This window comes from Cnephaeus nilssonii, assembly GCF_951640355.1.
Source record: "Cnephaeus nilssonii genome assembly, chromosome: 6".
In the NCBI taxonomy this organism is placed as follows: domain Eukaryota; kingdom Metazoa; phylum Chordata; class Mammalia; order Chiroptera; family Vespertilionidae; genus Cnephaeus; species Cnephaeus nilssonii.
Window position 1 is genome coordinate 106,166,726 of NC_137077.1, and position 18,345 is coordinate 106,185,070.

The 18,345-nt window shown below is 42.6% G+C and overlaps 1 protein-coding gene across 5 annotated transcripts in view; it reads right to left on the minus strand.

Annotated features, from left to right (window-relative positions):
- MICAL3 (microtubule associated monooxygenase, calponin and LIM domain containing 3) overlaps window positions 1-18,345 on the minus strand; it is a 181,965-nt gene that overhangs the window by 90,546 nt on the left and 73,074 nt on the right. Inside the window, exon 21 of one of the 5 annotated variants that reach the window (XM_079774884.1) lies at window positions 2,241-2,445. The exons of the other annotated variants lie outside the window; for them this stretch is intronic. Coding sequence (XP_079631010.1) covers window positions 2,426-2,445 — 20 coding nt within the window. The 3' untranslated portion in view covers window positions 2,241-2,425. Of the gene's footprint in view, window positions 1-2,240; window positions 2,446-18,345 lie in introns of those variants that run through there. 5 annotated transcript variants of the gene reach the window in all.

Below are 18,345 nucleotides of genomic sequence, written 5' to 3' on the forward strand. Positions count from 1 at the left end.
GCCGGCCTTGAAAGTGACACTTACGACTTACGTTACGGCAAATTCATGACCTTTTAAACAACGACAGCAATCTACTAAAAAAATTCACTCAAATGAGAAATATGCCAAAGAATAAAATAATACTATACATAATTTTTTATTTATTATATTTGTAAATTGTACTTATGTTGAAATTTAAAAAAATATATTACAATACTATTTTTGCGTTCTATGAAAATTTTTGTTGCTCCATATAGACCAAATTTTTAATCAAGAACCCCCCCTCCCCGCCCCCCGGTCAATGGTGTCCCGCTTTACCAATGTTAAAATCTGGTCACCTTACTCTAACCCCATCTGGGTTCCAGAGCGAGCGGCGCATCATGACCATAGACCTGGGAGAACAACTCATCCCTCCATTAGAGAAGCTGAAGATCACACCTATGGTGATGTTTCCAGCTCAGCCACTGACTCCGAAGGAGGAGAAGAGCAGAGGGCAGGTGACCAAGGCCACCCGATAAGCTAGCGTCCCCACATGGGGTCAACTGAAGAAACTGACCATCGTTGCTCAACAAGTAGTAAAAGGACAAGGGGTTCAGGTAACCTCCTCCACCCTTTTTGTCGCTATGCTAGCACTTGTCAGCTGCCAGGTAGATATAGCTGCAGCAGAAATTTACTCGACATATGTTCCAGAACCCCTGTGGTTATTCCAGCCACCTGGACTGGGGAAACAGTGCCAGTGTTTACTAACAACACCAATATGGTCGGGGGAGCTCCGACCAACACAGAACTCCTTCTTCCCAGGGTGATTATACTTATAATGGCTTTAGTGGAGAGCTCCCTAATTTGTTTATCTAAAACAGGGACTTCGGGATGTTTACAGCTTGGCCAAGAAAATAAGACATCCTATGGGAGCACAAAAGTTGCTAATGTCACAGGCCCCTGGGATTTGGGAAAATATATTCAGACAGTTACTGAACTGGGGTTTCCTAATACCACCAGATGGCTATCAGATAAGCATCCCCCGCTTCCCTACTGTCCTAATAGCACCACTTCGAGCTGGGTGCATTTCCTCAATGGCAAGATTGTGCCAACCCTGTACCAGTGAGACATAATATTTCTGGCCCTGACTTGTATGTACTGAATTGGTCTCACAGGCTTGATGCTAAACATTCCCATCACGAGTCTATGCCACCAGGAGGGTTTGTGGATAACGCCCTAACCATGGAAACAGGAGGTTTGCAGAAAGATCTTTGGCGTTTAGCTCCTGCCCTTGACTTTCTTAATTTTACTAGCTCTTCCTTAGCTGATATTAAAGGAGTGTGTTCATAGAGCCCTTGCTATGGCTTACGAGCCTGTGTCCAGCCCCCATATGTATTGGTGACTGGAAATGTGAACATCACCATAAGGCACCCATTATGCTGTCCAATGCCATCACTGTAACCTTACCAGCTGTGTTTCCAGGCATAATCTGAATGAAGATATATTAATTTTAAAGCAGCCTTCTTTTATTATGCTTCCTACCAACACAATAGGAAAATGGTATCATGATATGGGCATCCAGGCATTGCAGGAATTGCACAATCAGTTATCCCAGAAAATGTGTGCTTTGGGACTTATTATTTTGGTCTTGTTACCCTAGTTACTGTTATCGCATCTGCTGTGACTGCTTCTCTTGCATTGACCCAAAACATCTAGAATGCGAAATTTGTTAATGAATTGGCTCAGAACACCTCGGCTACACTTCATGATCAAGAAGATATAGACAAAAAGCTAGAAACAAAGCTAAATGCTTTGGAAGCTGTAGTAATAGACTAGGCAATCAATTAGAAAGTGTCAAGAGTAGATAGCAGCTTCAAGATTAGATAGCCATGCTACTTCTACGTATATTTGTGTAACTTCAGCACACTATAACAATTCTCTGTGGAATTGGAGTAAAATCAAAATGCACTACAGGGAGTATGGCATCATAATAATATCAGTATAGACCTAGTGCGGTTACACAAACATGTTCAAGCCATTCAGAATAGTCATGATGAGATTATATCTCCTGTGAAGCTAGCAAAAGAATTACTAGATGATTTAAAAGGATTTAACCCATAGAATATATTAAAACACACCGCCTGGTACCTAATAGGATTCCTTTATGTACCACTAATATTATTCTGCTTTCTTTCAGTCAGCAGCAAGCTCCTGCGATCCCAAGTCTGAAGGCTCCAATTAGATGTCCATAAACTGCATTTAAAAAATAAAAAAGGGGGAGATATAGAGAGCGCTTGGGAGAACACCTGAGTAAAGGTTGTCAGCTGAATCCAGCAGCATCGGCATAGCCATGTCCTGGAAACATACCTCGCCAAAGGCAGGAATGTTGTCAGTCCTGACCTTTTGTTCAGGTGCCAGGGGTGGGTGCCATTATCTAGGTTTAGCCAGGCACCAGGGATGGATGCAATTATCCGGGTCCAGCCAGACCTGACAATTACAAGAAGCCACAAGAATGAAGAATGCAGCCTGATCTTTAAAGCAAGACTTAACATAATTTGCCGAAACCGGTTTGGCTCAGTGGATAGAGCGTCGGCTGTGGACTCAAGGGTCCCAGGTTCGATTCTGGTCAAGGGCATGTACCTTGGTTGTGGGCACATCCCCAGTGAGGGGTGTGCAGGAGGCAGCTGATCGATGTTTCGCTCTCATTGATGTTTCTAACTCTCTATCCCTCTCTCTTCCTCTGTAAAAAATCAATAAAATATATTTAAAAAAAAAAGACTTAACATAATTTCCTTTGTTTTAAACTCTAGTAAAACGTGCTGGTATCATGCTGTATATAATAAACACGCTGCACTAGCTCTGGGCCACTGTCTCTCCATCCGAGAACAGTGTCCCACCTGGTCCCAGCTTTACTTACTGTCTCTGTGTCTGTCTCTTTTTCTCAATCCCCAGTCACCGCTACTCAGGTCTCGTTCGCTCTCTGGCCATGCTGGTCATGGCAAAACCCACACTTTATAATGACAAAGGGGATAATTCATAAAGAAGACATAACACTTATTATGCACCCAACCTGGGAGCACCAAGACATATAAAAACAACAGCTAACAGAACTAAAGGGAGAGACTGACAAAAATACAATTATAGTAGAGGACTTAAATACCACATTAGTAACAATGAATAGATCATTCAAACAGAAAATCAATAAGGAAATATCAGCCTTAAATGACACCTCAGTCCAAAGAGACATAATTGATACCTATTTTTCACCCCAGAAAACATACAGTGGAGAAAGGAAAGCCTCTACAATAGGGAAAATTAGAAAGTTGCATGCAAAAGAATGAAACTAGATTGCTATTTGACACCATACATTAAAAATTAACTCAACATGAATCAAAGACTTAAATATAAGACCTGAAACAATAAAATACACAGAAAAAAATCATAGGTACTAAATTGGTCTCAAAGAGGATTTTATAAACTTGACCCTAAAGGCAAGGGAAATAAAAGCAAAAATAAATGAATGGGACTACATCAAACTAAAAAGCTACACAGCAAAAGAAACCATACAAACGAAAAAGGTGACTGACGAATGGGAGAAAATATTTGCAAACAAAATCTCTAATAAGGGTGAACATCCAAAATATACAAAGAACTCATACAATTTGACATAAAAAACAAACCAACAGTCCTATCTAAAAATGGGCAGAAGACCTGAACAGACACTTTTCCCAAGACATACAAATGGCCAACAGATATATGAAAAGCTGCTCAACTTCACTAGCTATAAAGCAAATGCAAATCAAACCACAGTTAGATACCACCTCATGCCTGTTAGAATGGGTGTTATCAATAAGACAAGAAATAACAAGTGTTGGAGAGGTTGTGGAGAAAAAGGAACCCTTATTTACTACTGGTGGGAATGTAAACTGGTACAGCCATTATAGAAAACATCTTGGCTGTTCCTCAAAAATTAATAAGCTACTGTGACCCAGCAATTCCTCTTCTGGGCACCTACACAAAAATTTTAAAATATTTATTTGTAAATTATATGAACCCCTATGTTGATTGCAGCATTATTCACAATGGTCAAGACATGAAAACAACCTAAGTATCCTTCTATGGATGGCTCGGTGAAGAAGATGTGGTACATAAATACAGTGAAATACTACTCATCCATGAGAAGAGATGAAATACTGCCAATTGTGAGAACAAGGATGGATCTTGAGAGTATTAAGTGAACTAAGTCAGATGGAAAAGGACAAGAACCATATGAGTTCACTTAAATGTGGGATGTAAAACAGAAAGCATCAAATGAACAAACAAACTCTTAGACAAAGACAACAGTCTGGAGGTTATCAGAGGGGAAGAAGGTTGCTGGAGGATGAAAAGGGTAAAAGGGTTAAACATATGGTGATGGAAGGAGAATAGACTTTGGTGAGCACACAATTTAATATATGAATGATTATAATGTTGTAAGCCTGAAACTTAAATAATCTTATTAACCAATGTCACTCCAATAATTTTAATTTAAAAAGTTCCTGGATATTTTTGCTGTGACTTCACTTTAAAAAAATATTAACTAAATTCATTTCACATACTCTCCTCACACATCCACCCCAAACCTTGCCTGTCCATGATCTTGCACTAAGGAACGCACCAAGCCGTGAACTAGGTCTGAACTATAAGGTCTCAGGGAGGTAAAGGAAGATGAAAACTCTAGAAGAAAGGAGATTATCAGGCTGGCAATATAAATTAAATTCCCACACCCAATGCAAAATTTGTTAAAGGGGCTTTCCCATTGCCTAGTTTACTGCCATTGGAAAGAGTCACAAAAATCACCCTGGGAAGTTAGGGTGTCCCTTCCCACACAGACTCCCAATCCTTCCAAGGCTTCAAGGCGGATCTATGCCTCAATTCTGTCTTCTTTCTGTTCAGGTGGAAATAGTGCAGCTGCTGCATTCTCCGGTGCTTCCTCATATACTAAGAAATAGGAATGAAACCATGTGGAGTGGTGGCTATTGTAAAACAGAGCCCCTGTCTCGCCCAGAGACATTTCCCACATGGGATAAGGTCTTCTTTTGGAATGTATTAAGCTGCAGTTGGACCCCAGTGACTTGAGCTGGGTGGGTAATAATGAAGAATCAGCGTGGGAGATTAGTCTACTCCTTCCATCTTGCTTTGAGCTAAAGTTCCTGTCTAAGTTGTGTAGCTGTCTGAAAAGCAGGCAAGGCACCCAGCATCCACATTGAGTGTCATCTTGGCTTATAAACCTGAAATAATGGAGTGGGTCATTCTCTGCCTCGGGGACTTCATCACTGCTCTGGTCAAGCTGAACAATGTGATCTGGCATCTGTGGGAGAAGGGCTTCAGCATATGTTTAGGAGGAGGAGGCCACTCCCAGCCTAGAGCCTGGTTGAGGAAGCAGAGATTTAATGGGGCTTAGTTAAAAGGCCCTGAAGTTTATTAAAGACCTTTCTTTGCTTATTAAAAGGTGCCTGGGACCACCAATTTGGGCTTTTCCCCTCTTTCGCCCTCAATTAATTTGTCTTGGAAGACTCTGCTTGACTGGGCTCACATTTTTATACCTTTTATAGCTATTTTTCATCCTTAGCAGGCACTAAACACTTTGCAAGCACTGCAGTAGTGCATAGAAAGGGTTTCTCTTCCTTTGGAGGACAAAGAAAGAACTTTCCAAGGCACTGTTACGGCAAGATGACTTTTGTCCCTACCCATCTACCCTCTAACAGTCTCTTCTGTGACTTCCTACTGGCAAGGAGTAGGAGGTCCCAGAAAATTTCCAACATCACATGATGTGAGGGTGTAAGATGTTTCTTTGCTTATGAAACAGGCAATGAAGGAATAAGAACAACCACCTGTGTCAGGCCTCATGACAAGCACGTTGCATACACTGGCCACTAAATGTCATTAACACTCCCATCAATCAGTATTATTACCATTGTTACACTGAGGGTTTTGAGTCTCAGTGATATTAAACAATATGTCCGAAGGCTCAAATGAAGCAGATCCAAGACTAAACCAGAGTGTATACACAGAAATGAGGCTCCTTCCACCCAACCACACAGGACAGAATTGTTAACTGCCCATTGCACAGGAACTATTTATTATTCTTCACTTGGGGTAACTATATTTTTATGTGGGGGCATGGAGAAAAGTAGGTCATATGAATTCAAGGGAGAGCTCCGTTGCTTTGGAGATATTTAATTTAATTACCAAGAGTTGGGAAATTCTAAGCTAAATATTATACAACAGAGAGTCCAAGGAGGAAAAAACCCCAGTAGGGAACAAACCAGAACTGTACCAGGAAAAACCACCCAGAGGGGAAAGGGGACATCATGCAGACGGGAATGCTGGTCTCAGGAACGCTGAGGGCATGTGCTCATATTCCTTAGGGACACTGAGGGCTCTTTAATCACCACAGTCCTCTGCTCTCATTCTGTGTGATCCCACGGAACTTTTATTTTTATGTTAAATTATCTTTACTGTTATTGCAATATCCCTCAAAGTTGCCTTTTGGCAGGTGAAAATCCTGGTATATGTCACTCTATCTGGCTGAAGTAAAGAGGTTTCCTTTAAGGTAAACACCCTGCTCTCCATTAAAAATTCTATCAGGGCATTGCATGGCTCTCTTGATAATATCTTTTTTATTTTTAAATATATTTTTATTGATTTCAGTGAGGAAGGGAGAGGGAAAGAGAGATAGAAACATCAATGATGAGAGAGAATCATTGATTGGCTGCCGCCTGCACGCCCCTTACTGGTCATCAAACCCGCAACCTGGCCATGTGCCCTTGACCGGAATTGAACCCAGGACCCTTCAGTCCACAGGCTGACACTCTGACCACTGAGCCAAACCAGCTAAGGCTTGATGATATCTTTTTTCATGTGTTATAATATCTCACAGATAAAACTCTACTTGATCCTTAACAGTCAGTTGGGTTGCCGACCAAACGGCCACCTTTGGTATTGGTATGTCTAAAGTACTGGGATTTGGTTGTGTTTTCTCTTAAATGCCATGAGAGGTGTATTCTAGTTAATATTCTACTTTCCTTGTTTGGCTGCCCATCTTCACATACCTGAAGGTGAGATCTTAGAAAGGGGTAACTATTGTGCAATGGAGCTTGAGCTACCTATTTTAACATTCATGTATGTGTCTCGCAAACCAGGAGATTCTATACAGTTAAACATCAGTAATCTATCAAATCAATCCAATTGTGGGGCTGATCTTTGAAATTCTGAGGTAGATAAAGAGAAACATGGCTCAACAAGGTAAGCTAATTGCGAACTAATTCTGCCTATTGGCTTCACCTCTGCACTCTCAAAGGACTCGTATATGTATCTTTATTACACATTTATTTCCTGTTCATAGGTCTGACCAGGGGCTCTGCTGGGAGGGAATCATTATAGTCGTCTTTGTTTCTGGTGCCTATCAGTGTGTCAGAGTAGATGTTCAATAAAACATTTTGAATAAAAGTTCTAATCCTTTATCTAAGATAGAATAACACTTCACCATAACTTAAAGAAATTAGTTGAACATATTCTGGTCTCATTTTCCTTATCATAACACAGAAAACTTAAAACCTCTATGTCTTTCAAGTAGGTTAATGCTGTCCAGATCCCCAAGAAAATGGGGAATGCCATCCCTGTGTAAAAGGTGAGCCTACCAAGAGAGTAACAATTCCCACAGCACCTAAGGAAAAAACCCTATAAAGATGCCAGTGTGTATGCATTAAGGCCCGGAAAAGAGACTATCTGAAATGACTAATGTTCGAAAATCAGGATTTCACTTCATGGTGGAGAGTGGTTTAGTTCCAGGGAGCAGCTGGCTAACTCGAAGACCAGACCCAATAATAAAAGCAAAGGGAGAGGTGGAAAGGCAGAGAAGGACCATGAATCTGAATGCAGGCACTCCTAGCTGATGTGCTTTTCCCAAGATGGCAGATTTAAATTCTGATCCCCCCTATCCTCCAGAGCAAAGCCCGTGTGGCACTTCATCCAGGGTGTGTCCAAAGCTGGCTCCGAGGCGGCACAGATGTGGCAGCTACTCAGGCTTGGTCTCTGAGCTATGAGAGTGATTTTCAACATCTGGCCGGAGGGGGGTGGGGGGAAGGGGGGCGGGGGTGGGGGGAGACTATCAAGAGGGATAAACCCACATTCCAACAAAAGGCTATCCTTTTAAAGATACAAAACCTCACAAAAAGCATTCTTGGTTAGACAAAGATAACTTTTGGAAAGGAACTAAAATCACCTCCAGGAATGCCCACAAGGACCACTTAATACTGATATCTATCATAGTTATTTATACCTTTGTCTTCTGTTAAGAGGGCCACTGAAACTGGCCTGGAGAAGAAACAATGCTTAAGGACAGAGGTCCTAGAAGGCCAATGGAACAAGAGGGCACAAAACTAGACTCGGGAAGAGCCCTTTCTAATAGGTGGTGCTGCAGTGTCAGCAGCTCTTTGCTCACCCATAACACACCCCTTCATGCACTCATTCCAAAAGAGAAAATCAGACCACCTCTCCTGCAAATGGGCCACAAGGTAGCACTGAGGTCCTTGGGGATGAGGGTTGTGGCTCAAATCAGAACAGATCCAGACAGTCTTTAGGACCATGTGTAACCCTAGCTCTGCCTAAAATAAAGATAACCAAATCCTGCTCAGTCCTAACTTTGAAGTTAGGTGTTAAAAATTCAGTGTAATGCAAACCCTCTCTCTGTTTCTCTTTCATTATAGTGTAGAGGCCCTAGAGCAGTGGTTCTCAACCTTTCTAATGCCGCGACCCTTTAATACAGTCCCTCATGTTGTGGTGACCCCCAACCATAAAATTATTTTCGTTGCTACTTCATAACTGTAATTTTGCTACTGTTAATGAATCGTAATGCAAATATCTGTGTTTTCCGATGGAATGTAAATATCTGTGTCAACTGAACCGCTGCTGTAGAGCCTAAGACCATCGGAAAACACAGATATTTACATTACGATTCATTAACAGTAGCAAAATTACAGTTATGAAGTAGCAACGAAAATAATTTTATGGTTGGGGGTCACCACAACATGAGGGACTGTATTAAAGGGTCGCGGCATTAGGAAGGTTGAGAACCACTGCCCTAGAGTGTCATGGAATTAGTAGGTGACTTCACATTTCATCCATGCAAGCTGAGGAAAAACAATGACAAATGTAGCCAAGTACTTGCAGAGATTTAACAACGCTTCAAAAAAGCTGGCATGCAGGGCACGTCAACTCCCCCTGGCCCATGCTGCTGAAGATGCTGCTGAAGACGAGAGAGCCCTTCTTACTGTTTTGTTTCCCCAAGTCTTTGCTGGTTAGGAATACATCCTGATGGGCCATCCTGTCCCAACCCCACAGAGAGAAAGACCATCAGCCAGTCAGAAGAAATAATCCTAAATCATTCTCTCCCTCTGATTATTCCAGAATTTTCTGGAGTCCCTACCAATAATAATTATGTTTGATTTTCCTAGAATGCTTTTAAATAAACAACTTTCCATACATTTTAGATTATTTTCTCTTTATAACAACCTTATGAGTTAGAGAGCAGCAGGTAGTATTTTTTTTCCATTTTATAATTTTACTAGAGGCCCAGTGCATGAAATTTGTGCACGGAGGGGGAGTGTCCCTCAGTCCAACCTGTACCCGCCCAACTGCTAGCCTGCCTGCCTTCCTGATTGCCCCTAACCACTTCTGCCTGCCAGCCTGATTGATGCCTAACTGCTCACCTGCCAGCCTGTTTGTCCCCAACTTCCCTCCTCTGCCGGCCTGGTCACCCCTAACTGCCCTCCCCTGCAGGGTTGATCACCTCCCAACTGCCCTCCCTTGCAGGCCTGGTCCCTCTCAACTGCCCTCCCTTGCAGGCCTGGTCCCTCCCCTGCTGGCCATCTTGTGGTGGCCATCTTGTGTCCACATCGGGGCAGGATCTTTGACCACATGGGGGCAGCTATATTGTGTGTTGGAGTGATGGTCAATCTGCATATTACTCTTTTATTAGATAGGATAGAGGCCTGGTGCAGGGGTGGAGGCTAGCTGGTTTGCCCTGAAGGGTGTCCCGGATCAGGATGGGGGTTCCCTTGGGGCGTGGGGCGGCCTGAGCAAGGGGCCTGTGGTGGTTTGCAGACCAGCCACGCCCCCTGGCGACCCAAGTGGAGGCCCTGGTATCTGGAATTTATTTACCTTCAACAATTGAAACTTTGTAGCCTGGAGCGGAGCCAAGCCTCCTGCTCGCTCTGTGGCCGGCAGCCATTTCTGTTGGGGTTAATTCACCTTCTATAATTGAAACTTTGTAGCCTTAAGCGGAAGCCTGGGCCTGTCCAGGGTGTGCAGAAAGCTTTGCTTCCTCCATTGCCAGGGGCAACCCTGGCCTGGTCTCTCCAGCTCCGTGGCTGCCGCCATTTCTGTTTGGATTTGTTTACCTTCAATAATTGAAACTTTGTAGCTTGAGTGGAGGCTTAGGCCTGGCAAGGGCAGGCAGAAAGCTTGGCTTCCTCCATTGCCTGGGAAACCTTGCTCTCTGTGGCTGTAGCCATCTTGGATGGGTTTATTTGCATATCTGCTCCTGATTGGCTGGTGGGTGTGGCTTGTGGATGTAGCAGAGTTAGGGTCAATTTGCATATTACTCTTTTATTAGGTAGGATAAAATGGGGAAACTGAGGCTCAGAGAAGTTAATGACCAAAGATGGCAATTAATCTTCAGAACTGAAATTCAAATTAGCATCTTTTCTTTTCAAGATCTATGCTTGTTCCATTTATACCCAGCTCAATTCTTTGAGGCTGTTGTCACCACAGAAGGATGGGAACATTTTGGGTGTACAGGGACAATTCATTGTGGTACAGGAAAAAACCCACTAGAACATCTGTTCTTAATTTATTTCTAAGTCCTGCCTTCTAAACTGTTTTGTAAATGTCCATTAGCACATACAATATTGACAGAGGGTATCTACATGTATTTAAGTATCCACACCCTGGGAAGTATGTGTTCCCAGTTGTATGGGGTGGGTAATAAGCAAAGACCACTGCTGTTCAACGTGTTCTGTATCCTTCTATCATCCTCATTTACTCTCCTTCCCGATCTCCTATGGCAACAATAGAATTGAGGTTAACTGTATGTCAGTGTCATGTCCTTTCTTCTTTTGACTTTAGTTTAGATCTGTGGTCGGCAAACTGCGGCTCTTTGGCCCCTTGAGTGTGGCTCTTCCACAAAATACTACGGCCTGGGTGAGTCTATTATGAAGAAGTGGCGTTAGAAGAAGTTTAAGTTTAAAAAATGTGGCTCTCAAAAGAAATTTCAATCGTTGTACATATTGGGCTCTGTTGACTAATGAGTTTGCCGACCACTGGTCTAGATCAATGGTTATTAACTGGGGTGATTTTCCTCATGGGTCATTTGTCAAAGTCTGGAGACATTTTTGGTAGTCACAATCTGGGAAGCGAGGTTTGTATTAACATCTAATGTGAAGAGGCCAGGGAAACCGCCAAATATCCTACAACACACAGGACAGGCCTCTGCAACTAAGAATTACTAGTACACAGCCCATAATGTCAACAGCGCTGAACTTGAGAAACCCTGGTCTAGAAGGTATATCAAACTACTTCTAATCTCTCACCAAATAGGCCAACCAACCCATCAAATACTCTGTTCATGCTTTGATTGGATTAGTTGCATTAAAACCATAGAGAAGTAAACTTGTGAATCCTCATGTTTGTTGCCAAGGTAAGACATCTTGACAATGGAAATACAATGGAAGGATCAACTGAGAATTGCCATGCCAGACAGACAGCTGTTGGCTTGTCCATAGAGAGAAAACCCGGGGAAGATCTTCAGATACCGAGAAGCGAACCAGTTCCAATGCCCACACACAGAGCAACATGAGACTTCTGAACTTTTCATCATCTTATGGCACAACTCCACTTGCAGACCATGATTCTGCTCAATCTCTCCAATGCCACTTAAGAGCAACCACACATACCCACATTTGTCTTGCATTTGAGCCCTACTATATGGCCAAAATAGAAATTAAAAGAGGCTAAAAATAAGTTTGATTAACTCTTCCTTTTTCACTTACTTCTTCCTAGCTGGATGCTAAGTCTGTTGATAGATAGAATAGCTCTGTGACATATTATAGTAGGTCCTCTCACTAAACTAGACTTAAAGACACAACGTGGAAAAACACATCTTCTTTCGCCCTATGTTCTCAACTCTTCTTTTTCCCCCCAGTTTCTAAAAACATTCTATCTATGACCTCTAATGGCGCTCTGTCAGGCCATACCCTTCCAAGGCTGTGCCTGCACATGCTCAGGAGACTTCCTGAAAGCATTTTGGTGCCTGAATCAAATTTTTATCCAACAGGACAAAACCAAAACTGCTTATCTGCAATGATATGTACACTTATTCTAAAGATTTAAAGGTCAGTCATTTTATGTGAGTTCAGTCCAAAGTTAGATAAGAATTTCCATTTTCTTCTCCTGTCAGTACAAAAAGATGCAGACAATCATCTCTTTCTATCCTTATACCCACACTCCACTCAGGGGCAGGGCAGGTAATTTCTTACAAGGACTGTGAATGGTAGCTGTAAAAGCAGCAAGAGAATGAAAATGTGAGCTCAATCACCTCTGGGGGCTTTTATAAAAGTGTAATAAAATAACATAGTACAGAAAGAGAATGAGAGAAGATTTATAAGTTAGAAGTAGTCACACTTGGGACCAGAGAACAACAAATATCCCCTCACCCTCGAGCATAATCCCCATCTCCTCCAGACTGCTGATAGGTTATGTTTCCATTGGGAGGGACATAGGGAGAAACTGTTCTAGGCTTACTATTACTAATACAATTTTAGGCTTGATTTTATTTGTAGTGATCAAAACCAGAGTTGATTCATTGCAGCTTTATTTACAGTAGCTAGGATATGGAAACAACTTAAGTGTCCATCAGTGGATGAATGAATAAAGATGATAAGGTACATATATTCAATGGAATACTACTCAGCCATAACAGATATGAAGTATGAAATGTGAAACATAGATATGAATCTTGAGGGTACTCTACTAAGTGAAAGTAAGTCAGATGGAGAGACAAAGACCATTTGATTTCATTCATTTGTGGAATCTACACAAAACAAAACACACACAAAAACCTGATTAAACCAAATAGTAAAGAGAACAGATTGGTGGTAATCAGAGGGACAGAGTTTGGGGACAAAATGGGTGAAGTGTGTCAATTGTATGATGATGAATAGCAACTAGACTTTTGATTGTGATCACTTTGTAGTGTATACAGATGCTGAATTACAGTGTTGCACACCTAAAATTTATATACCAATTTAGCTCAATTAAAAAAAGAATTGATAAGGAGAAACTGAAGAGTCCATTTCATATTATTTACAGTCAATTCAATGATTATTATTCTCTTCCTTAATGTCTTTAAAAAATATTTGTATTGATTTCAGAGAGGTAGGGAGAGAGAGATAGAAACATTAATGATGAGAGAGAATCATTGATTGGCTGCCTCCTGCACATCCCACACTGGGGATCGAGCCCGCCGGGCATGTGCCCTGACTGGGAATTAAACCGTGACCTGGTTCATAGGTCAATGTTCAACCACTGAGTCACACCGGCCAGGCTCCTTACAGTCTTTTATTTTTCCCCTTCACATATCAGTTATGAAACCCTTTACTCTTTAATATACTACTATCTTTCCAAATGCATGTTCCTAGGGGTCATTGCAAATTGGGGGACATGTATATCCCAAGAATAAGAATCCCAGGGCATTCATGCATGTTTAATAAAAATTTTATCTGTGGAGTTAAACACATAGCACTCTTCCCTCTTACTACATGCTGACAAGTTGAGGTTGTAGCGAAGGAAGAAGGGCAGTTGTGTAAGCACAGTGGGCACACTGTACTCTTGTGTCTTCTGTAAAATCTGTTCTGACTGCCTGTTTCCCCATCTGCAAAATGATACCCACTTATAGGCTGCCATGAGAATTAATGAGTTAACACACAAAGCATCTAGACAGTGCCCAGTACCTAGTGACTACTACAAGCCAGCTCTTATCATTAGTGTGTGTCTTCCTCAAGTTTTCTGAATTAGTATGACAAAGGCTACTATGGTAAACTAACTAGTACTAACCACATGGGAGGAAAACATGAGTTAGCACACTTCAAGTTTTTCTCCTTAAAAATTTTTTTTTTAAATATGCTTTTATTGATTTTAGATAAAGAGGAAGGGAGAGGGAGAACATCTATCAGCTGCCTCCTGCACACCTTACCATGGATCAAGCCCACAACCCGGGTATGTGCCCTGACCGGGAACCAAACTAGTGACCTCTCGATGCATGGAAAGACGCATAACCAACTGAACCACACCGGACAGGTCTCCTTATAGTTTTTTTAGGAAAAGACTTCAGCAGAGAAGGAGACTCTCTTGGTTGTAAATATCAACAGCCCTTTGTTCAGGTATTTCAGCAGCATGGAACATGGTTGCCAGCTCTGGCATCATAGCAAAGTCAATAAGACTTTGGCTCTCATCTCCTGCAGCCTGTTATCCAGGCACCCAGCCCAGCCTACTCCTCTGAGGCTTGGACTGCCCTGGAGCCACTTCCCTACACCGTGTCCCAGTGTTACTGGGCTTCCCAATGTCAATTTCCTAAGAAAGGTGAACCCAGCTAAAAGGCAGGCAGGTAGCTGGTTTAGAGTAATTCACATTAGACCAAGTTCCAGGAGACTATTTACTTAAAAAACACACAAAACTTTATTATTGAAAGTATTAAAGATGTCCCCCTTTATCCCCATTGACCCCTTTTAGCCTGCACCAGCCACCAGCCCAAGGCCTTCACCATACTATTTTCTGTGTCCATGGGTTATGCATATAAGTTTTTTGGTTGATCTCTTCTGACCCCCTCCCCCCACCTTTCCTTTGAGATTTGACAGTCTGTTCCATGGTTCTATGCCTTCCCACCATTTTACCAACCAAGAGATTACTTTTAAAAGAAGAACCTATTAACTCAAATAAGTCTTTGGTAAAATGGTGGGAAGTATATTTTATAGCTGGTCTCTCCCCAACACTGGTCTTTCTAGATCCTTAGTTCTAGAAAACAATTAGCTGTTCCAATTCCATTATAGTCAATATCAGCTATTCCCTAGTAACTAGGTTGAGCTCAGGTCCAAGAACCCATGATAGGTTAGCTTCTTAGAGACAACATCCTTTCCTTAAGGTCCCAGTTAGAGTTTAAATTCTGAGCAATTACCAAATGCCAAGAGATCACCCTACTCTGGAATTCACTTCAACAGTATTCCTGGCTTTGTTAACCTTGAAAGAATATGAGAACTAAAAAAAAAAAGAAGAAAAAAAGAAAAAAGAAAGAGAGAATATGAGAACTAAATGAAAACATTTATGTAGGCCTTTGTCAGTGAAACAGCTTGATTTTTGTCATGTTTTTTGAGAATAACCAAAACCCACTGAGGCTCTGGTACCCTTAGGTCCTTGCCTGGTAGTACTGGTCTTCAATAATTGAACTGTGCGTCCTAACCAGTTTGGTTCAGTGGATAGAGCATTGGCCTATGGACTCAAGGGTCCCAGGTTCGATTCCAGTCAAGGGCATGTACCTTGGTTGCGGGCACATACCCAGTAGGGAGTATGCAGGAGGCAGCTGATCGATGTTTCTCTCTCATCGATGTTTCTAACTCTCTCTCCCTCTCCCTTCTTCTCTGTAAAAAAATCAATAAAATATATTTAAAAAAATACTAGTACTTAAAAAAAAATAATTGTGGGACCACCTTACTTTTTCTAAAATATATATATTTTTTATTGCTTTTTTACAGAGAGGAAGGGAGAGGGAGAGAGAGTTAGAAACATCGATGAGAGAGAAACATTGATCAGCTGCCTCCTGCATACTCCCTACTGGGTATGTGCCTGCAACCAAGGTACATGCCCTTGACCGGAATCGAACCTGGGACCCTTGAGTCTGCAGGCCGATGCTCTATCCACTGAGCCAAACCGGTTAGGGTGGGACCACCTTACTTTTTAGTTGGGCTCACCTTTCTTGGGGAGATGGCTTTGGAGGGGCCCAGTAACACTGGGATGCTGGGTGCTGGGAAGATAGCTTTGGAATCCCATAGAAACAGGTGGCACTGGGAGTAAGGGCCTGAATTCTTCTGGTGACAGGGGCTAGTTACTATACGTGTCATCCTTGCGCAGGGGCCATGCTAATCTCTGTATCGTTCCAATTTTAGTATATGTGCTGCCGAAGCGAGCACAGGGGCTAGTTACTATAAAATAATTATTATATATTACAGTTCCAGGCAAGGACCTAAAAGAAATCAGGCTATACTATGAAATAATAGTGATAGTGGGAATAATTCTGATATTTTTACTGAAGTACAGAATAAAGAACTCAGTCAATTAATAGGCACACTTGGGACAGCTTCATGTGATTATCTGCTGAAAGGTGAAACTTCATCGGCAAAACTTCCCTTTATGCCAATGAGGGGCCAATGGAAGCCGGTGAGTCTTCCTCACATTTTGGGAGTGCTGAATATACTGCCCCAATGCTGGGAGGAGAACAATAACATCAAAGGCAAGGTTGAGATTAGTTAGTTTGAGTTAGGTTTTGATTCCACCTCTTGCCCATTAAAGGGCCTCAGAAATATTTAGAAAATGTTCATAAAATATGCAAAGCTATGTGGAAGTTGACCCACAGGAAGTAAAAAGAGATGGTATTCATGTGGCTAGTGAAACCTGGAAGTAATTAAAAGAGATTGGCATATGCCTGGAGCTCCACCTCTTTCCAGGCTTATGCAAGATGTTTATGAACAAAAACCTGTCCCATCCAGAACATCAGTGGTGAGAGACAAGGAGCAATTGAGAAGAAAGATGCATGGGCAGTGAACACACACAGCTGAAAACCGTGGGCCGTAACAAGAGGACCCAGCAGCCCATGGCGCCAATCTGACCTCCTCCCCCTTGTTTCATTATGACTAATCTACTTGTTGGCACTTGTGGGCTGGCTGGTTGACTGGGTCTGAGGTGCAAGGTAAGAACTGGTTTTGGAATCTTGATGAAGTTTTAGTTTTATAAGACTGGAATTCGGGGAGGATTCTTCCTGAAATCCCCTGCTTGGCTGTTACATTTAAGAAAGCCCCATGGGGGTATTTTTCTTCCATTTGTACCTCAGGGGGACACTTGTGGGGCATGTGCCCTACATGGCATCATCCTGCCCTATTTTTCAGTATAAAAAGAATGTCCCATTTCCATTGCCAGTACTGTTTCATGTATGCACCATAGGATCCCTCCTAGGGAGTATCTAAATTGGGGTAATCACCAGGGAATTTATGAGAGAAAAAAAAGAAACGGATTTCAAGAAGTTTCAGAAAGAAATTGAGACTCAAATGGAGTTCTCCAGCATCTTCACAAAGGGTGGCACAGAGTCACATCTGTTGTCACCACCTTTCTTAGAAGCTTCAGGACACTGTCCTAAATAATAATGGCTCTCCCCTCTTTTCTTATTGGAACATGGGAGGGCAACAGTAGCAAAGGCTTCAGTCAGAAGAACACATACATGTTATCTGTCCTTCCTCATCACTCATCACAATAAATTCTTAGTCAATTTACTGTGACTTACTGCATACTCCACATCCCAATGCTTTTTCTCTCAGCCTCTTTCGGGCACCCAGATACTGACCAACTTATTTCAGAGAATGGGGAGCAATAGCCTGAAGACTTGGGGGTGGGTGGGAATGAACAGGCTAAGAGGCCACTCAAACTCTCTACTGAGATAAGGGTCTGAGCCAACCGTGCTCTGAGGAGTACAATGAAACCAAGGACAGTGTTCAGGCAGAGGTGGGAGCTATGTAGGGATGCAGACCCTTTCTGACAGGGAGGACTGGTTAGCCAGAACACCAAGAGAACCCAGTACTCTGTTGCTCTATTCTGTGGGGAAACCCAGGAACTCCTCCGGTCCCAGGAGAGCTGCTTCAGCGTGGAGGAGGCCAGGAAGGCCTTTTTAACAACTGACACCCAAGTTCCTAGAGCCCAGCAGGAGCAGACTTGGCACTGAGTGCTCTCCCACCAAGTTGCCCTCTTGGACCAATTCGGCACCAAAGCTGGGCTGTGCCACTGTGGTCAGTATGCTGACCCAGCACACCAGGCCGCTGCTACGAAGGCACAGCAGTGTGTGAGAAGGGGACAGGCTCACCCTCCAGGCTTGAGTGGACGAGCAGAACTGGATATGCTAGCTCAGTGTCCAGGTGACAGCAAAGGTGTTGCGGGAGAGATGCCAGCCAGGGAGCACAAAACAAGAGCCTTCAGTGTCACCAGGAGCAGGTCACTGCACCTTAGGAAAAGGTCCAGGCAGAGGAGACAGGA